The following is a 23,228-nucleotide window of genomic DNA, read 5'->3' on the forward strand; positions in this document are numbered from 1 at the left end:
ATGTAGCCTCCTCCATGGGCCGACCTCTCCACTGCACTTTCATTGAAGCTATATACTTTGATCTCAACTTTCGGACCAGCCACTCCAAAATAGTCACTGGCTCCATATCATAAGTAAAATCACCGTCTAACTGGACCGTGCTGAAATCCAAAGCATGAGACGGATCGCCAATATACTTTCGGAGCATAGAAACATAAAATACCGGATGTACACTCGACAAGCTAGGTGGCAAAGCCAGCTCATAAGCCACCTCCCCAATCCTCCAAAGCACCTCAAAAGGCCCAATAAACCGAGGACTCAATTTACCCTTCTTCCTGAATCATATAACACCCTTCATGGGTGAAACCTTCAATAGAACCTTCTCCCCAACCATGTAAGACACATCACGAACCTTCTTGTCAGCATAACTCTTTTGTATTGACTATGCTGTACAAAGCCACTCCTGGATCATCTTCACCTTGTCCAAAGCATCATGTACCAAGTCTGTACCCAAAAGTCTAGCCTCGCCCGGCTCAAACCAACCAACTAGAGATCTACACCGTCTTCCATATAAAGCCTCATATGGAGCCATCTGAATACTCGACTGATAGCTGTTGTTATATGCAAACTCCGTGAGCGGTAGAAAATGATCCCACGAACCATAAAAATCAATGACACAAGCGCGCAACATGTCCTCCAATATTTGAATGGTGCGCTCGTACTGCCCGTCCGTCTGAGGGTGAAAAACTGTGTTAAACTCAACCTGAGTACCCAACTCTCGCTTCACGACTCTCCGAAACTACAAAGTAAACTGAGTACCTCTATCTAAAATGATGGAAACTGGGACACCATGTAAGCGAACAATCTTTCGGATATAAATCTCTGCTAACCACTCTAAAGAATAGGTAGTACACACAGGAATGAAGTGCGTGAACTTGGTCAGCCGATCCACAATCACCCAAATAGCATCAAACTTCTTCAAAGTCCGTGGGAGCCCAACTACAAAATCCATGGTGATCCGCTCCCACTTCCACTCTGGAATATCTAACCGCTGAAGCAAGCCACCCAACCTCTGATGCTCATATTTCACCTGCTGATAATTGAGACACCAAGCTACAAATCTCACAATATCCTTCTTCATTCTTCTCCACCAATAATGTTGTCTTAAATCCTGATACATCTTTGCGGCACCCGGATGGATGGAATACCGCGAGCTATGGGCCTCATCCAGAATCAACTCCCGAAGTCCATCTACATTGGGCATACATATCCGACCCTGCATCCTCAATACCCCATCATCACCAATAGTCACATCTCTGGCATCGTCGTGTTGAACTCTGTCCTTAAGGACAAGCAAATAAGGATCATCATATTGGCGCTCTCTAATGCGATCAAACAAGGAAGACCGAGAAACCACACAAGCTAAGACCCGACTGGGCTCCGAAATATCCAACCTCACCAACCGGTTGGCCAAGGCCTGAACATCAACTGCAAGAGGTCTCTCCCCAATAGGAATATATGCCAAACTGCCCATACTCACCGCCTTCCTACTCAAGGCATCGACCACTACATTGGACTTCCCCGGATGGTACAAGATAGTGATATCATAGTCCTTTAGCAGCTCCAACCATCTCCGCTGCCTCAAGTTGAGATTCTTCTGCTTGAACAAGTGTTGGAGGCTACAATGATTAGTAAACACCTCACAAGACACACCATATAGATAATGCCTCCAAATCTTCAACGCGTGAACAATGACAACCAACTCCAAATCATGAACAGGGTAGTTCTTCTCATAGGGCTTCAACTAACAAGAAGCATAAGCAATCACTCTATCCTCCTGCATCAACACACACCCAATACCATCTCTCGAAGCATCACAATACACTGTATATGAACCTGAAGCTGATGGCAAAACTAACACTAGAGATGTGGTCAAGGCAGTCTTGAGCTTCTGAAAGCTCGCCTCATGCTCATCCGACCACATGAAAGGAGCACCCTTTTGAGTCAATTTAGTCAAGGGTGATGCTATAGATGAAAATCCCTGAACGAACCGACGGTAATAGCCCGCAAAACCAAGGAAGCTGCGAATCTCTATGGTTGAGGACGGTCTGGGACAACTCTTAATCGCCTCTATCTTCTTCGGATCAACCTGAATAACCTCACTAGACACCGCATGCCCCAAGAAAGCCACTAAACTGAATCAAAACTCACACTTGGAGAACTTTGCATAAAGCTTCTCCTCGCTCAATCTCTATAACACAACTCTCAAATGCTCTGCGTGCTCCTCCTGACTACGTGAGTATACCAGCATATCATCAATGAATACAATGATAAACGAGTCGAGATAAGGCCGAGATAATTTTATTATATCACCCCTAATTACAATATATTAAAAATAAATTTGAAATAAAATTTGCATATTTAGAAACTACATTAAAGTTATTATAAGTCAAAATATTTAAAAATTATGTGCAAAAGACATGGTCAAGGAAAACCTTGTTACAGCTTGTTTGGATAGTTGTTACATATCGTTTCATAATGTATCTTATCGTATTGTATTGTATTGTATTGTACTGTATCGTTTGATGAATACAATATTTGGATGGATTGTATCGTTTTGCCGTCGTTTCATGGTATCATGCACCAGTAATATGATGAATAAACTTGCAATATTATAAAGAAAAATTATGAGATTGTATATAAAAAGGTAGGGTAAATGATAAAATAAAATTATTTAATAATAATGAAGGGTGAGATTGAGAGAAAAACACAAGGAAACGATGCGACCACACCAAATTGGTCGTTACATAAAGTGACATATTTCATCGTTACGTAACGACAGATTTAACGATACGATACAATAAAATTTAAGTAACAATCAAAACAAACATTGTATTTAAAGTAATAATACGATACGATACAACTAGTAACAACCATCCAAACAAGCTGTTAGACTCCCCAAATAGTAAAAGGTTAACTCTTGCTGATACGAAGGGATTAGTACTTAATAAGGGTGAAATATGTATAAATGATAAATTGTCTTTTGATTTTCCAAAATAAACAAATAAAAGTGGACAATTTTTTTGGTATAGTAAACAAGAAAAAAATTACGGTCAGAGTATTTGTCATTATTACTGGGGACCGTAATAATGATCTATGGGCATACCACTAATAAAGATCCCACGCGAGCGAGAGAATATTTTTCCTTTTTTCTAATTCTTTTAATTATACTAGTTTATGGACACTGACTATATTCCTTAATATACAAACTCTGAAAATAGGAGTAACACGAATTCTAAATGAGAAAAAAATACAAGATCAAAGTAATGTATAGACAAACAATTTCGAACTCTTCTTCTTTCGTCATTGTGATTTACCCCGTAATAACTATGAATTATATCCAAACACCAGAAATAGCTGTAAACTTACAATGCGAGGTAAGTACTTATTGGCACCCGGTGTTTTACCGGTATATGGTGTGGAGAGAATGTGAAAGCAGCATGCTTGATTATCGACAGATTTTTCCTTTTCTTTGAAAATTATTTTTGACTTAAACTTACATTGTCTCAGCGGATTCATAAAAATTACTACTCCACTATTAAAGAAAAGAAGAAACAAAGTACTTAACTAACATTAATTAAATGATAAGTGGGGGAGAATTGACAGAACATATAGGGTCTTTTTAGGCAGCCTGTAACAAGGCGGAGCCAATATTTAAAGTTTGTGTTTTCGGGAATCTAATCCGATCCTTTTAAGTTATTGACTCTAAATTAATAATTTGTACATATTTAATGAAATTTTAAGACAAATAAGTGATTTGAACCAAAGCTACTGGGTTTTGACAAACCCGTAGCCGACACCGTCTCTGACAGAAATCCCTACAAACTGATACAATATTAATTGGTACAGTACACTTTTACTTAAGCCACCTATGTTTGAAATTAATACTTACTTTATAAAGAAATAAAGAAACAAAAAAAGTAACTTCAGTTAAATGATAAGTGGGAATAATATAATTGACAGATTGACATAAAGAATCATTTCAGGAAGCCTGTGAGAAGAGGCAGACATCCGCACAAACTGATATCTTAATTGGAATTGTACAAAATTTACACAAGCCGCCTATTGTTTAGTAGTACTTAATTCATTAGTGCCTCTAATCGCATTTCAACAGCGACCTAACTTTATTAGTTTACTGATTACTAGGGGACCTTATGTTCTACGCTAATTAACCCTATAAAGTCAATTCAACAGTTAGTGGCTAAAGAAGAGTAGTGTGTAGTGAGTGAACATGGAATCTAGAATGCTTTGGCCTTATTCTCCACATCCAATCTTGCTTTCATGGCTTCTTTCGGTTCATCTCTTCTGTTTCTTAGCCGTAGCGCGAAGATCCACTTACATTGTCCACTTGGACAAGTCCTTAATGCCTAATATCTTTGCTGATCACCAGCATTGGCATTCTTCCACTATTGATTCCATTAAGGCTGCAGTTCCTTCATCAGTAGACAGATTCCACTCAGCTCCAAAACTTGTTTACTCTTATGACAATGTGTTTCATGGCTTCAGTGCTGTTTTGTCCAAAGATGAACTTGAAGCTTTGAAGAAGTTACCAGGTTTCGTTTCAGCTTACAAAGATAGAACTGTGGAACCTCAAACTACCCACACATCTGATTTCCTCAAGCTCAATCCTTCATCTGGGCTATGGCCTGCTTCTGGTTTAGGCCAAGATGTGATCATTGGTGTTCTTGACTCTGGCATCTGGCCTGAATCTGCGAGTTTTCGAGATGATGGTATGCCTGAAATCCCTAAGAGATGGAAGGGAATTTGTAAGCCAGGCACACAGTTTAACACTTCATTGTGCAACAGAAAACTTATTGGGGTTAATTACTTCAATAAGGGAATTTTGGCTAATGATCCAACTGTGAACATTTCCATGAATTCGGCAAGGGATACTGATGGTCATGGCACACACGTTGCTTCCATTGCTGCTGGGAATTTCGTCAAAGGTGTTTCCCATTTTGGATATGCACCGGGGACAGCAAGAGGAGTCGCTCCACGAGCTAGGCTAGCTGTGTATAAGTTTAGCTTTACTGAAGGAACTTTTACATCAGATTTAATTGCTGCTATGGACCAAGCTGTGGCGGACGGTGTTGATATGATATCCATTTCTTATGGGTTCCGTTTCAATTTCATTCCCTTGTATGAAGATTCTATTTCCATTGCTTCTTTTGGAGCTATGATGAAGGGAGTGCTAGTTTCAGCTTCAGCTGGAAATCGAGGTCCGGGGATTGGAAGTTTAAACAACGGATCTCCATGGATCTTGTGCGTGGCATCAGGCCACACTGACAGGACATTTGCTGGCACTTTGACTTTGGGAAATGGCTTAAAAATCAGGGGTTTGAGCTTGTTTCCTGCAAGAGCCTTTGTTAAGGATTCAATAGTGATTTACAACAAGACTCTAGCTGATTGCAATTCAGAAGAATTATTATCACAACTATCTGATCCGGAACGTACCATCATTATATGTGAAGATAATGGGGATTTCTCTGATCAAATGCGTATTGTCACTCGAGCAAGACTTAAAGCAGGCATCTTTATTTCTGAGGATCCAGGAATGTTCAGGTCTGCTACATTTCCAAACCGTGGAGTTGTGATTAACAAAAAGGAAGGGAAACAAGTCATCAATTATGTAAACAATATTGTCGATCCCACGGCCACCATCACGTTCCAAGAGACGTATCTAGATGCAAAGCCAGCACCAGTTGTTGCTGCATCCTCGGCACGAGGCCCCTCCAGAAGCTACATGGGAATTGCAAAGCCAGATATATTGGCACCAGGGGTGCTGATTCTTGCCGCATATCCACCAAACATATTTGCTACAAGTATTGGGCCAAACATAGAATTGTCCACTGATTACATTCTTGAATCAGGCACATCTATGGCTGCACCACATGCTGCTGGAATTGCAGCAATGCTAAAAGGCGCGCATCCTGAATGGAGTCCTTCAGCTATTCGCTCTGCCATGATGACCACAGCAGATCCTTTGGACAACACTCGAAAACCTATTAAAGACTCGGACATTAACAAGGCCGCCACGCCCCTAGACATGGGAGCAGGACACGTTGATCCCAACAGAGCGCTTGATCCTGGCCTAGTATACGATGCTACTCCACAAGATTACCTAAATCTTCTATGCTCTCTGAATTTCACAGAAGAGCAATTCAAGACAATTGCAAGATCATCAGACAACCACAACTGCTCAAATCCATCAGCCGATCTCAATTACCCGTCGTTCATTGCATTGTACCCCCTCGAGGGACCCTTCACATTGTTGGAACAGAAATTCAGGAGGACAGTTACAAATGTTGGTAAAGGTGCAGCTACTTATAAAGCTAAGATAAAAGCTCCAAAGAACACTACAGTTTCAGTATCTCCACAAACTTTGATGTTCAAGAAGAAAAATGAGAAACAAAGTTATACTTTGACAATTCGTTATTTAGGTGATGAGGGTCAAAGTAGAAATGTTGGGTCCATCACTTGGGTTGAAGAGAATGGAAGCCATTCTGTTAGGAGTCCTATAGTGACATCTCCCATAATTGAGATCTCGTCATAAGTTGTGCTCCTTTATGATATATTTTGCCTTTGCGTAGGACCATGTGATTCTTGAATTGGAAGTACCAAACACAAGAACAAAGGGAAAGCTAGATGGAAATCATGTACTATACTGTATGAATTGCCTGTGCCTATCCCAAATTAATAATGATGATAAATCTGCTATCAAATTGCAGAAATTATGTTACTAGTATAGAACACTTGCTTGCAGCCCCTAGTGCCTTGTCAACAATTCTTTTATGCTTTTACGTCAGTAATTACTTCGCTTTTGTTATAAATAAAATTGTATTTAAGGTGAATGTCTATATTTTTTAAAGATTTTAGGGATTATTGTTTGGTGGCTAAGTCACTGTTTCCCTATAAATAGAGAGGTACTATTCTATTGTAATTCAACCCAAAATCAATAAGAATTCTCTTCCCCAAATTTTCTTTGCAATACTCTTCTTCTTCTTTTATTGTTTTATAACACGATATCAGCGCGAAACTCTAACTAATTGAGTAGAAGCTTTGGGATTGATTTAATGATTGTCAATTGTTCCAAGAACTTACTTCATGATTAAATTCTAGATTTAAGGTAAGTATTTTACTTTACTTTTCTCTTTTAAATTCTATTATAACTCTAATAACAAGAAATTATAACCATCCGAAGTGGTAAAATTTTTATGCATTGCCATGATCAAATTCATGTATGATTGAGGGCAAAGAAGTGGAAACCCGTCCCAATGAATGTGGTAGCAATATGTAATAAGTTTGAAAGAAGACAGAATTATTACCGTGAAGGTATCACCAGATGTAGTCGTGGCAATAGACGAAATTATAATCGTCATCTTTATGCTAATGAGAATAAAAGGGATTCTCAACAAAAAAAAATCATCCTTCAATATGTGAAAGTAATATTTGTCATCGATTTGACATGAGATTTTGTAAAGCACATATTGATGATTACGGCTCATTCATGATGTGAATGTGACAACATGTGATTTATGAAACATATTCATTCTTGGAAGAATATGAACGTGTCAGTGGTAGTAAATATACCACACTTACCTCTAGAAGGAGGTTTGAGATGAAATAAGAAAATAATTTCATTATTATTGCATGTCAAAATATTATGACGATGTGATTATGCCAAAATATTATGGCAATGTAATTATTATTACAGGGCAAAAATAATAGAAGCAACATATCTTACCTATAATGATTTTGACCACAATGGTATAACTTTCTCCTTGAGAGAGATATTCACCATATGGATGCTGACGAATATGCGGTAGTATAAAATTAATTGAAAGCTCTAGAAAATCCAATTATCCTATTTTGGAGAAATAAAATTGATTATCATAAGGTATGGTGCTTAATAAGTCTCAAAGAAACTTATTGAGTTTCTAAAGTATTCGCGAAAGCGATTGGTTATATTGAGACTATAAATAAAGGAAATATTTAATATCTTATATTACTACAACTTGTAGCAGGGTGATATGTATATGAAAAGCTACCCGCTTTATTCCCTGATTTGTATTACACAAACAAAAGAGTGTCACAATATAAAAAACCATATCATAATAAACTTTGAGTTTATTGATAGTTGCACACATCATGGTATAAACCTGAAGTTTATCAATATTGATAATTTATTCAGTTGGCATAATTAGTTTAGCCATGTTAATTTATGTATCATGTGCAAAAATAAAGGAGAATTCACATGGGTATATATTAAAGAATTAGAAAGTTCTTTATGAATTCTCTTATGTTGCTTGTTCTTATTAATTGATAGACCAACTAAATTTGGGATTGAATCCCATGAATGCTGGGAATATCAAAGGTGAATATGAGCCCATTCACATGTCATGTATACCACATAAGATGCATCTATGAGATGGTTACATGTGCGATTATTATTAACCCGCAACCTGGTATTTGCGAGGTAGCTTGCTCAACAATTTAATTTAGAGCATAATTTCCAGATTTTCTATTCAAGATAGTTCATCTTGATAAGTTGGTTTACATCACAGTTGGTTTAGCAAAATAATTGATTGAGTGCCTCCACTTAATAGCTAAGTTATTTCTTATGAGAACAAAGTTATATATATCAGTTTGATATACGAAAGTATATTACATTCTTCCCTCACAAATGGTTTATGATTAGGAACCAAATAATTTTATCTTTTTATTATTAATGTGTGGTGTATATTTTGATTAACACCATAACGTACAAAGGTGAATTTTTAAAGTTGAGGAAGTAAGTTAGTTTTTCTAACATGAGGGGAAGATAAGATAAGCAGTTGAGAAAAGGTTACATGGAATGAATTATCATTTGTACATCTAGATCCTCAAATAAGATAATACGAACTTGAATTTCATAAAAGATAATTCATCTGCAATATGCTGCAAAGCATGTCAGACGCATTTGCTGACCCAAAGAAAGTAATTATATTCTCACCACAAATTCTCCTACTAGAATAAGTCCTAGAAGAACAAAGTCTATGCTAAGCTTAAAGCGTATAGACAAATTGGTTTCAAATAAAATTTTTGATAAAGAAGAAGAGCAAATGATCAAAATGATCATAAGAAGGCAAGTGATCCAAAATATCACATGACATAATACTTCATAAAATCTCAGGAGAGATTCAGGTACCTGAATATATGAATGAAGAGATCTCTATGTCATGTCTTTATGACCAAAAAAGAGAATGGAACCGATATAAAATGTTTGTCGATGACATCTATGATAGCGCTAAATATATATGAGCATCTTAAGTCTGGAGAAACAATTCGAATAGAATTGGTTTTATATGAAAGACATGCAGTTTTGAACATGTAGTTCAAATACTTGAAAGTATAAAGTCAACAGAATGTGCAATCACTTTTAGCTATCTTATTTGTCTAGCATGACATGAAAATTTGATATGCATCTAAACTCTATTTATATGGCTTATATGACTTAACTTATGACAATCCTTTGAAAGATTTAAATCGATTAAAGCATATACAATTCTTGATCTTGAAGTACCATATCCTAAGTGCAATTTGTGCACATATGTATATTGTTATAACTATAAGCATGATGATGTGATAGCAAATTTTTTTGCCTATATGGAGATATTGAAAAGGCCATTCCACGACATTATATATCTATCAAGAATGATGATTTCAAGGTTCAACATATTCATTCAAGTTAATATGGTTTATTTGTTTATCAAATCTCTGTCAACGATCATTTGAAGATGATACACATGATTAGAATGTGAATTGATGCTCTCATCAGGGGAGAGTTAATATGTGTTGTACTCTTTTTTCCTTACAAGGTTTTGTCCTAATGGGTTTTCCTTGCAAGGTTTTTAACGAGGCAACTAAAAGGCGTATTTCTAAACATGTGTACTCTTTTTTCTTCTCTAGATTTTTTTCCCACTGGATTTATTTTAGTTAAGATTTTAACGAGGCACATTATCTGTTGAATAGATATTCAAGGGGGAGTATTATAAATAAAATTGGTGTCAAAGACAGCACTAACAGTATTCGAGATTCCTCTACAATCAACCTCAAATAGTGGTGGGCATTGCCCTCGGATGTCAATTTTTGCGAGGAAATTACTTTATAATAGCAGAGTCTTGATAGGTAAGATTTATTGTAAGGGCCAAACGGTCAAACAAACCGTTCCCACATAGGTTGCTCGAGCCCTGACATAAAATATGTACGCATGTGTAACCATTTTTTACAAGAATAAAGAAAAGTATTTTTCTTACAATTATCTTATATCTTAGAATTTTTTTTTCTACTTTACAATTTCGTACTTTCAATCTCTTATGGAACCAAGCTCAAGGGACGATTATGACCAGAGTTCGGATGATCACTCCCACACTTGGGGAATGCCGTCCGAAAATAAACTCGAACAGATCGAACTATTGAGCATTGGGGGCATAAGACCTCTTAGGCAACCCCTGAATTTTAAAGTCCATGACCATACCCACTTGGGGACTGTTATCTTACGCAAGCCTGGATAACTTGGGAAAGCAAGCTCACTGGGCTACACCCGAATTAAAAGGCTACGACCGTATTAATATAGCTCGGAGACGTCCGAGAACCGTAACAAAAAATAGGCCTTCAAAATTTTCATAACCGGTTTTAAAGGCTACCCTTGACAAACTATGGTCTGAGTTACTTACTTTGGAGAAGGTTCCCAATAACCTCGAACCTCCAAGATGACTCAAAAACAAAAATAATGTAAAGGCAAGGTTGTTCGAACTTACAAAACCCAAGTTATTTTATGGCATCCCGACCTTTGTGAATTCAAGTAATAAAGCAAATGAAAAATTCGAAAGCCAAAAGGGACAAAAGCCTTGTATATATTTACACAATGATCTTTACAAAACCCAAAATGGCTTAATTCGAAAAAATTACAATGGCCTAAAAAAGATGCAAGGGGAAAGCTGTTACACCCTGCAATATTACGTCAATATCACATTTCGTAGTATTAAGTTACGGCGATGTTGCACCCTGAAGTATTGTACGTGAAATTTGTCGTAAGGTAATTGACATCAGTCCAAGTAAAAGATTATTTGGAGATTATAACGATTATGCTATTTCACAAGTGATTAGGAAAAATTGAAACGGGGAGCAAGTAAAAGAAAGTGTCTTTTCATCCAAGTTTGACATGTTGGGATAAAATACGGCTCGAGCTAAAATACTCGGTATTTATGGACTAGTACCATACAAGGTACCACATGACCATAATAGTAAGGTGTATAACGTATGTAAAAAGTGAGTAATATTTTAAGTAAGTGGGAATAATTCTCAATTTTGCGGGTAATTAATTAATTACCGGGTAACGAGACATTACCTAATTAATTAAGTGAGATTTGGATAAGTGTTTGGGGGACAACCCACGTGGAAGTATGAAAATTTGGCAGCAAATGCCATCTACTCATGACCTTAAGAAGGTGGTGGTATATACAATTTGGACACATGGATTATCATACAAAATGCAATACAAGTTGGTTTGTGTATCGTTGTGGCATTGTTTACCCACAACACCAACTCACCGTAATTCTCCTCTATTCCTCAGATTATCACCTATGACGATTGTATTCTATGTTGCACTGCGTGAAAACACAACTTTCTTTGTCACCTTAATGTTGCCTTCCACACTTCCCCTTGTTGCTTCATTCGGTTAGTTTCATATAATAAGACTTCTCGGTGAAGCATATTGCTCTTACATCATCTAATCCATCCCCGTGCAGCTGTAAACTTTTTGCAAGAGCTCTTCAACTTTCGCTCATGTTCATAATAGGTTGGCTATTGCAATTTTCCCTACTTTGATCCGCCGTTACGCATTGTAGCAATCAACGGTGTTGGAGGAATTGATAAGAGAATTGACTCATGTATGTTAAGGCTATCCCTTCTTTCTTTTGGCATGATCCATACGATACGAACGAAACATTCAAATGCACAAATTCCATTAATGACTCTATTCATAGAAGTATTAGAGATAACTATGTTCTTGAATTTTCATGTGCCATAATATTTTATTATTTGTTCATGGGTCTCAGAAAAATATGAAAGTTGAAAAGAGTTTACTTTATGATATTACTCAGAGGAAAAATGGTCTTATGACATTCCGAATGATTTTATTGACGTACTTTTCATGCATTACATTCATGTGCATTGAACCATAACCAGATGACATTATATACGTGTATATATGTAAATATATGGATATTGGATATGGGAAAAGGTTATGGCATTATATACGCACCACCACCTGATCAACTGGTATATATGATGATGTTGCCCACAGTGGCTGAAATATGATTCAAACGGCGTTATATAAGCATATATATGTATGTACTCAAACGGCATTATACACGCGTATATATGTATGTATATATATGTATATGAGATATGGGAAAGGTTATGGCATTATATACACACCACCACCTGATCAGCTGGTATACGATGATAATTTTGCCCACAGTGGCCGATATGATATGATGGGATGCCCTCAGAGGCTGATAATGTTATGAAATATGTACCTATGCACGACATGACATTCATATGCATATGCATGATGCTAAAAGTATTTTATGATTTACAAAGTTATTCAAACTTACAGGTTGAGTCATGTACTCTATATTTCTTCTATGTCTCTTATGTACTTATTTATATGCCTTACATACTCGGTACATTATTCGTACTGACGTCCCTTTTGCTTGGGGACGTTGCATTTCATGCTCGCAGGTCTCGATAGACAAGTCGAGAGCCTTCCAAGTAGGCTATCAACTCAACGGAAGATGTTGATGCGCTCCATTTGCTTCGGAGTTGCTTATTTGGTTAGTATGATTTAGACGTGTATTGTTTGGTATGGTGGGACTATATCCCGACCTTTATGACATTTATGTACTCTTAGAGGCTTGTAGACATATGTATTGTACGTGAAAGATTGTACAGCCTTGTCGGCCTATGTTTTGAGTTTATAAAAGATCATGTTGCCCTATTAGGCCCGCATGTCATGTGTATATGATAATGTAATAAGAAAGATATGTTACGTTGGTACTCGGTTGAGTAAGGTACCGGGTGCTCATCCCATCGGTTTGGGTCGGGACAAAAGTGGTATCAAAGCAGTTCTGTCCTAGGGAGTCTATAAGCCGTGTCTAGTAAAGTCTTGTTTATGGGTGTGTCGTGCACCACACTTATAAGCAGGAGGCTACAAGGCATTTAAGATTGTCACTCTTTCTTCTTACTCTATATCGTGTGGTAGAGCTCAGTCATAGGAATTCAAATTCCTAAATCCTAATCGTAATAAGATGATACCTATATCTGGAAAGAAGGTTGGAAAGAGAGATTGTTTTGGAAGAGTTGAGTCAGAGGAACTCCATTTTTGCATCATGCTTATGATGAATAAATATGAGGTATTCGGCAAATCATATGTATACTAAGATGTGTAAGTTTTTTGATAAAGATTCCAAAGGCAAGAATGCCTATCCACTCTTACGATAAAAAGGAACAAGAGAATCGAAAGGTAGATACAAGTTTCAGCAAGTAAAAGAAGCAAGATGAAGAAGGGTGTGAGGCACCTAGTTAATGAAGGTTAACAACGTTTATAATTGAGGCATAGGAACATAAGCTTTTTGAGTTATATTCAATAGTAACAGAGGTATATACAATTGGTCGCACCCATTCGAGATATGCCCTATGAGGGTTAATAGAAGTAGTATAAGAAGATAGGATGGATGAGTTGTTTGTGTCAGTTGACATTTCCGAAGGATATTGCAAATGTGCTAATAGATCTCCTTGTGAGACACCCAGATGGTACACTTTAAAATAGTGTAGCCAGATATGAGTACTACAAAGACATGCACTCTAAGCTTTGAAGGGATACATATTACCTTAGTGTGGCTCGTGTCCCTAGTAAAGTGAGAATGTTAAGTAACTTGAAGAGCCAATGGAGGGAGCAAAGGGAAGCTAAAGGCAAAAGAATGTCTTGTTCGAGTTTTCAGAATAAAGTGATTGACAGAAATGTTAGCAAGAAAATAAGAAGAGAGTTAATAAAGCATTATGAGTAAGATGTGATACATGAATGACAACGGTAGATCAAAAGAAAAAAATGACAATATTACAGAGTTTATAGTCAAGTGAAGGGAAATACAAGAGGTGACAAGCCTTGAGACAACAAAAGAGTATAGGCCATAAAGTCATATCGTCACTTTGAGAAATAAGTTTGTGACTCTAACACGACTACCAGAAGGAAAAGTTGACCCCATAATAATAGAAATTAATGAGGAAATTTTGTTATCCTTGGTACATAAGGATTATCACAAGGCGAGTAAGGGTCATCGATGATGTAAGATGATGCCAAAGATAAAAAGGTAAAACATCTATAGGCAGGTCGTCGTAGCTCCAACTCTTAGTACACCCCTAAAGGGGGAAATATGTAATGGTGTGGTATTAAGTCAGAATTAAGTGGATCTAGTAACTATGGAATGATAAAGGAAGAATGTGATAAGAATAAGAAAGGGATGAGATTGTACTTATTCAAATTTTACAAATATGCTATGATCCCAGAACATTATGTAAGCACGGCACCAAGAAAAGGAAGTAAGGGTTCCTGCCCAGGATGTTTTTGATAGAAAAGGAGTCAGTGCGAGACATAAGTTAAGACAAAGGAAATAACCCAAGAAAGATTTCACGGAATATTGACATGATAATGGGTCAACGAGTAGTTAGTAGTTGATTCAAGAAGAGCCTAGTCACGACTAGACAAGAAGTTATAGACAAATCAATAGATCATGGAAGATAAATGTAGTAAACCCCAACATGGAGAATTCAGCCCCACAGTTATGACATTGTAATACTTGAGATATATTCATATATGAGTTGGAGAAGTTAAAAAGGTACTGTATGAGTATGACAGAAATAAAAAAAGAGTGCCACTAGGAAGACGGTCAAAATATTAGTCTAGACTCAACCCCACAAGCACAAGGGCATGGAGATAAGTAACTATGGATAAGTATATGCAAGGAAGGACAGTAGAAGGTCCGTCGAGTACATGATATAATAAGCTCGCATCTTTACAAGAGTCAGAGGATCCTCCCTAAGTACTATAGTGAAGGACTAGCTGAGGAAATAAGGAAGAACGCTTCAACCTAAGCATAGTGACCTAATGAAGAAATGGTCATGTAAAAATAGTCTCACAACAAAAGTTGTATGCCCTCCAAAAGAAAGTGGCACCTACCGTGGCTAATGAATGGGGAAAAAGATCGAAGGTAATAATCGAGACTATATGAGTTGCACAAAAATTCTGGCATGTGTGGGAACTAAGATGAGTTAAGTATGCACGTAACAAATGGCAGAAAGACCAGGAAAAGTAATTGCACACGTTTAAAGAAAGATGAGATAGAATGAAAGGAATTATTCGATCAATGATCCAGAGTTAGACGTTATGGATACACTCAAGATTTTGGAGAATTATATTTTTTGACAATCATACAGCCATAGAAGACTCCGATATAAGTTAAAAAGAAGAATTAAGCCCAGGGCATAGACAAAGGAATGAATAGTTAGAAGATTGTGTCATGGATATTCCATAGCGTCCATGGAGGGCTAAAGTAATAACTAATATCATGAGCCGCAGATTGGAAGACAAGCTTAAGCCTATGTAAAGGTTGATCAGAAGGAAGAGGAAACTAAAGAATTACATCACCTAAGTAAATCAGGAGTCTGATTATTGGACCTAGAAAAATTATAGAAGTTGTGCTGGAGAACATGACAGAATCACTCTTAATATCAGATGTTCAAGAGAAATAACACAACAACCATAATCTATAATTGCTCTACAAGGAAGCCAGTTAGAAGAAGTAACAGCCTCATAAGAAGTCAGTACGAAACTCCCACGGGATTGTGTATATACCAGAAGTGCAAGTATTATAATAGAGCTTCAAGTTATGGACGTAAATTACACCTAGGTGGAAGGGAGGTCATGAGAGAAATAGAAGATATGATGCGAGATTTTAATGTAAGTAAGGTAAAGGTGAACACCGTACGAAATACTCATTTATAGAAGGGTGAGAATGGTCCATACTTCAGGTAAAAAACTATAAGCGCTGAGATTCAGTATTTAGGAATGATAGCAGCATCGTCAGTGGCATACCTTCTAGCCTATGGTTTCTAAGTACCGAAAGGTCTAATTAAAGAGTAAAAGAAGAGTAGAGACGATGTGATGTCTCGATGTTCCAGAAAAGCATAAGGAAGCCGGTCGCAAGCTAAAGTATGATAGAACGACAAGGTTTTATAAAGACAGAAGTAATTATAAGAAGAGGGCAAGTGAGAAGGTGACGAAAATGGATAAGTCCTCGGAATAAGCCCGTGAAAACAAAGGAGCTGATTGTTCCTCTAAGTTATAGAAAGCTCAATTTAGCCTGAATGAACTCAAACAAGTCTAAGACTAGTAGCATTTAAAAGAGATGGGATGCTGCCCTGGTGGCAGAATGAGGTGTAATTGAGATAGATAAAGGATGACGTTTGGGCCTTCGATTGAGTAATGATTTGGAAAACAAAAAGGTAAAAGAAAAGGGATTCATGAATTGTACAAGATTAAAATACCCACGTAAGAGAATCACCTTAGGATGTTATAGAATACGGTTATTGCAGTACAATATCATCGCTAAGTGGATCAGGAAACTTACTTCGAATATTCCTTGATATAACGTAAGCCCTAGTGGCAAAGTATCGTAAGAAGTTTCAAGTTATCAGTGGTATATTATAGATCAATATTGAGGTGAATCAACAATGGATGGACAAAAGTCACAAAGTATGAGATGAGATTAGGCCATCATTCTAAAGATGAGCAATAATGAGGAGCATTCAAGGACTTAAATTTATACATATGGAATAAGCAACGAGAGCAAGTTGGGATGTGGTAGCAGACCTCAGTAACGATAAATTAAAGTAAGAATTATGGCAGTAAATTCATACGTATGGCTGAACGGACCTATGCGATGAGATAAATATTCGTGAATTCAACAAAGTACCGAGCAAAGAACTTCAGTATACTCATAGATGTCCAAAGGGACATCTTATCAAGCTCTACATATAAAGCCTAGAGATTGGGCACACTTACAGAGTCAAAATTGTATAGGCTGCATGATGAAAGGCAGCAACAGTTACGAGATTGGAAGGATTCCGACTACAAGTTGTGGGGTGAGAAGGAGGCCTAAAGGGGGATGCCTTGGACTTTGAACTTATTCACAGAACAGTTGCCTAGATGGCAAGGGAAGTTCTAAAGTATTCAGAAGATATAAGTTATGAAAATGATAAGAGCTTTAGTCAACATTCGAGGACGAATATTCCAAAGGGGGGAATGATGTTACACCCTGCAATATTACGTCAATATCACGTTTCGTAGTATTAAGTTACGACGATGTTGCACCTTGAAGTATTTTACGTGAAATTTGTCGTAAGGTAATTGACATCAATCCAAGTAAAAGATTATTTGGAGATTATAACGATTATGTTATTTCACAAGTGATTAGTAAAAATTGAAATGGGGAGCAAGTCAAAGAAAGTGAATTTTCATCCAAGTTTGGCATGTTGGGATAAAATACGGCTCGAGCTAAAATACTCGGTATTTATGGACTAATACCATACAAGGCACCACATGACCATAATAGTAAGGTATATAAGGTATGTGAAAAGTGAGTAATATTTTAAGTAAGTGGGAATAATTCTCAATTTTGCGGGTAATTGATTAATTACCGGATAACAGGACATTACCGAATTAATTAAGTGAGATTTGGATAAGTGTTAAGGGGACAACCCACGTGGAAGTATGAAAATTTGGCAGCAAATGCCATCTACTCATGACCTTAAGAAGGTGGTGGTATATACAATTTGGACACATGGATTATCATACAAAAATGCAATACAAGTTGGTTTGTGTATCGTTGTGGCATTGTTTACCCACAACACCAACTCACCGTAATTCTCTTATATTCCTCAGATTATCACCTATGACGATTATATTCTATGCTGCACTGCGTGAAAATGCAACATTCTTTGTCACATTAATGTTGCCTTCCACACTTTCCCTCATTGCTTCCTTCAGTTAGTTTCATATATTAAGACTTCTCTGTGAAGCATATTGCTCTTACATCATCTTATCCATCCCCGTGCAGCTGTAAACTTTTTGCAAGAGCTCTTCAACTTTCGCTCCTGTTCATAATAGGGTGGCTATTGTAATTTTCCCTGCTCTGATCCGCCGTTACGTGTTGTAGCAAGCAACGGTGTTAGAGGAATTGATAAGAGAATCGACTCAGGTATGTTAAGGCTATCCCTTCTTTCTTTTGGCATGATCCATACGATACGAACAAAACGTGCAAATGCACAAATTCCATTAATGACTCTATTCATAGAAGTATCAGAGATATCTATGTTCTTGAATTTTCACGTGCCATAATATTTTATCATTTGTTCATGGGTCTCAGAAAAATACGAAAGTTGAAAAGAGTTTACTTTATGATATTACTCAGAAGAAAAATGGTCTTATGACATTTCGAATGATTTTATTGACGTACTTTTCATGCATTGCATTCATGTGCATTGACCCATGACCAAATGGCGTTATATACGCGTATATATGTAAATATATGTCTATTAGATATGGGAAAAGGTTATGGCGTTATATACGCACCACCACCTGATCAGCTGGTATATGATGATGATGTTGCCTACAGTAGCTGAAATATGATTGAAACAGCGTTATATACGCATATATGTATGTATGTACTCAAATGGCATTATATACGCATATATATGTATGTATATATATGTATATGGGATATGGGAAAGGTTATGGCATTATATACGCACCACCACCTGATCAGCTGGTATACGATGATGATTTTGCCCACAGTGGCCAATATGATATGATGGGATGCCCTCAGAGGCTGATAATATTATGAAACATGTACCTATGCACGACATGACATTCATATGCATATGCATGACGCTAAAAGTATTTTATGATTTACAAAGTTATTCAAACTTACAGGTTGAGTCATGTACTCTATATTTCTTCCATGTCTCTTATGTACTTATTTATGTGCCTTACATACTCGGTACATTATTCATACTGACATCCCTTTTGCTTGGGGACGTTGCGTTTCATGCCTGCAGGTCCCGTTAGATAAGTCGAGAGCCCTCCAAGTAGGCTATCAGCTCAGCGGAAGATGTTGGTGTGCTCCATTTGCTTTAGAGTTGCTTATTTGGTTAGTATGATTTAGACGTGTATTGTTTGGTATAGCGGGACTCTATCCCGACCTTTATGACATTTATGTACTCTTAGAGGCTTGTAGACATATGTATTGTACGTGAAAGATTGTACGGCCTTGTCGGCCTATGTTTTGAGTTTATAAAAGATCATGTTACCCTATTAGGCTCGTATGTCATGTGTATAATATAATGTAATAAGAAAGATATATTACGTTGGTACTCGGTTGAGTAAGGTACCATGTGCCAGTCGCGGCCTATCGGTTTGGGTCGTGACAAAAGCAAAAAATACAAAGGCCTAAATGGCTTAATCTTCATCGGAGGCAACATTTTCGCCCTCGGGATCTTTCCCGCCTTCAGACTCACTTAAACTATTTGAGTCTTCCTCGGGAAAGGCTAGCTTTCGAGACCTATATTCCTCTGCTTTAGCGTTCTCGAGCTCGGCCATTATATAAAGCCCTAAGCATGGATTCCCTCGAGGGCTTCCCTTCGAGCTTGCCACTTTGCATGATCCACCATGCTTTTGGCCTACACCTGGATGGCCTCAACGCCGACCTTGTCTTGGGTCCTATTATCTTGGGCCTTGGTGTTGGTCGCGACCACCTTAGATTTGGTCACCTCGAGCTCATTGGCCAAGTTTGCTAATTGGGACTGAAGCTCCTCAATTTTCTTGGCTTGCACCGAGGCGTTATCTCTTGCAGCTTAAAGCTAGATCTCGGCCAACTCCAGTTGTGTTTGGGAAGCTTCCCTTTTCGAGGCTGAGATGTCCATATTTTTTGTTGAACTCCTCAGCCTCAGCTCGAATTGTCTCTAATTGTTTTTGAAGCTCCCCGGTTTGTTCAAGCCTCTATTGGACCTGCAGAATCGGATCGTTAGTTGTTATCTCCAATTCTTCTTCACTATCGTGAAGCACTTGGAATACCTACTCGGCCATCTCAGCATGCTCATCCCGAGCTGTCACTAAATTTGCCTGAAGCTTGAAGGTATCATTTTCCTTAATGAGGACCTGAACCTCAGCCTCCACTCCTCCCGGTTCGAAGGAAAGCCTTGTAATGTAACACCGAAGCCTACAAGCAAGGAAGAATATGTTAGGATTACCTACAACTCCAAGTTTAAAAGAGATAATGGAATAACCCTCGAAGTTACCCGATTCAGAGCATGTTGGGCCTCATTGAACAGGCAATCGTCTCCCACCTCATTCATCACGGCTTGGTCTTCCTCGGTCACCAAGCATCTAAGGTAGCTAGTAATCCCCACGGGGTGAGGAAGACCCGGGAATCCTCCGGGATAGAAAGCATTATGTTACGCTTACGATCGGGGTTAACACTTGGGGTCGGGAATCGGTCCACCAGTTTTGGGCTCGATGAAGACCCAGTAGTGCCCGATGATGGTGATTTCTTTGGCACCGGTAAGTCACTAAGCCTGGTGACATCTCCCAAAGCGAAAAAATCTACCCCAACCATGAAGCCGTAGATATCAACCGCCCCCTGAGGACCCTCGCAAGAGTAACTTTCCAACATATTGGCCTCACGGGTCATGTCATCCGAAAATTGAGGGGACTTGGAAATATCAATCACTCTAAGATCATCCCTTGGGACATATTCAGCTACTTGGGAAGCCTCGTCCCTGGTTTCTCCCTTGACCATCTTAGCTTGAGATGGAGTGGCGTCAACTCCTTCCGGTTTAGGAACTTCAGCCGAGGCTCCCTCATCAACCTTCCTCGATTTGGAGGGCTTTCGTATGGTGGCACCGGCCCGCACGCGGGTCACCAATTTGGAACTATCTTTCCCTTCTTCTTCTTCTTCTTCTTCTTCTTCAGACTCATCCCTTAATCGGCAGATCGAGTCCGAAAGCATAGCAGCGGTGTCCCCCTTAGGCTTGCAGAGCCTTCTCGCCAGTTTTTTCTTTTTCGAGACCGGAGAACTCGGAGCCCTTTTTCTCTTCTTCTCTTGGCCTACTTAGAAACTGGTGGTTGGGGAAGGACTTCTTCTTCGTCAGATGGGAGCCTCAATGCTACATCTTTCCCGAGATCTACAAAGGAAAAAAGACGAGTAAGCTCAAAAAGAATCCCCAAACGATAACCATTCTGAAAAAGAAAATTACCATGATTATGGGCCTCCCATTGACCTCCATCCAAGCATTCTCGGAGTATGGTCTCTGCGACACCAGGTCCTCAACACATTGCTTGAGATCAAGGACTAGCTCCGGCACCTGGTCATAGCTGCAACACTAAAAAATATAGATGAGGAAAGAAGATAAGAGGTAAAACACCGAAATTAAAAAGGCAAAGTACACCTCACGGTTCATATTCCATTTCTCAGGAAACGACATGTCTGCAGCAGGGATTAGGTCCGAAGTCCTTATTCGGACAAATCGGCCCATCCACCTTGGTCGCGAGATTCATCTATGCTCAAGAACGGGGCATTGACGGCCCGATGAGCAAGCTTGATTAGCCCTCCTCGATAAAGTCGGGGACCGTAAAGGCGCATAATGTGATCGAGGGTGAAAGGATATCCCTCGATTTTGCTCACAAAAAATCGGAGGAGAAACACTATTCTCCAAAAGGAAGGATGGATTTGGCCAAGAGTCATGTCATACCTCTTGCAGAAGGCGACGATGATAGGGTATGAGGGACCCAACATGAAAGGGTAAGTGTAAACACTTAGGAAACCATCTATATGGGTAGTGATCGACTCCTTGGGCGAAGGTACCACAACATGTTTATCGACCCAGTGGCACTCCTCTTTAACTTTGTCAAGGAGATCATCGGTTATAGTGCATATGTACCTCAAGACCGGTTAACATCGACTAGGTACTGAGGAGGTCTTTTCAATCCTAAAATCAGCGATAGTAGGGCACCCTCCCGGAATGAAATCCTTAAGGTGATATTCCGTCGTAGCTCCATCGCCGGCAGGTCGTGAAGAGAGGCAGCCTCCTTTTGCGGTATGGTTTTAGAAGTTTTTGCCATTGTAAAGTAGAAGAGAAGGGAATTAGGATGATATGCGGTTTTCTTAAGATTTAAGAGATTTGGGAGCAAGAGTTGCAAGACAAAGATATTTTTGAAGAGAAACAACAATGAGGGAAATTTTTAGCGTAAATTTTGAGTGGAAGAAGGTGGCGGTACTTATAACTTGCTGGTGGCAGTTCAAAATCGGCAGTGGCTGACCATTAAATGACAATAATTTAATGCCTCGGTAACCGAACTGACAGGATATTTCAGTATCCGCTTGTCACTGATGTCATAGTCGGGCTCGTCACTTACGTCATGGTACATCAAGATGGGATTGATAAAATTTCATATTGTTTCTCATCATCTTCTCTCCTAGAAATGAGGGGACTATTTGTATACTATCAAAATCGGCTTTGCCCTTTTGTATGTCTAATCGAGACTAGAACATGATAGGCCGAGGTTCAGCCTCGAGTTATATCGAACCATGATGCAAAGTTAAGTTGTCGAGCTCTTGGCTCTTAGAACAATCAAGATCGAGATCGACCAAGATCGAAATCAAACAAGATAGAGATCAAAGGAAACTTACCGAGCCAATTAACGAACAGTCGAAATATCCGTAATCGGGCGAGGATCACAGCACGAATCCCGGCACGTATCAAGAAGAGGCCGATTAATTAGCAAACCATGAAATTTCTTACCTCATATAGAATTGTATCTAGAGTAGGACTTCCCTACTATATAAAGGGGGTCTGATCATTTGTAAAATGCATTATATTCACGCAATACTAAGCAATATACTGTCATTTTCTAGCTTTCATTATCTTCTTATTCTGTTCATAAGCAAGTTGAAACATATTTAGTTCAAGGGTGACTAAACTCGAAGGCCAAGACTGTTCAAGTCATGTGGTTTGCATTTATTCTTTTATCA

General features: G+C 38.4%; 1 protein-coding gene across 1 annotated transcript; it reads left to right on the forward strand.

Moving 5' to 3' along the window:
* The first annotated feature begins 4,133 nt into the window (after nucleotides 1-4,133).
* LOC107780755 (subtilisin-like protease SBT3) lies at nucleotides 4,134-6,789 on the forward strand. Its single transcript, XM_016601336.2, has one exon. It carries the CDS (start codon nucleotides 4,271-4,273, stop codon nucleotides 6,590-6,592), a length of 2,322 nt encoding a protein of 773 aa, XP_016456822.2. The 5' UTR covers nucleotides 4,134-4,270; the 3' UTR covers nucleotides 6,593-6,789.
* Nucleotides 6,790-23,228: the final 16,439 nt, after the last annotated feature.

The sequence above is a fragment of the Nicotiana tabacum genome, chromosome 22 (assembly GCF_000715075.1).
Source record: "Nicotiana tabacum cultivar K326 chromosome 22, ASM71507v2, whole genome shotgun sequence".
Lineage (NCBI taxonomy): Eukaryota > Viridiplantae > Streptophyta > Magnoliopsida > Solanales > Solanaceae > Nicotiana > Nicotiana tabacum.

Coding starts and splice junctions, on each gene's coding strand:
- LOC107780755 (XM_016601336.2), top strand. CDS start 4,271: ATGGAATCTAGAATGCTTTGGCCTTATTCTCCACATCCAATCTTGCTT.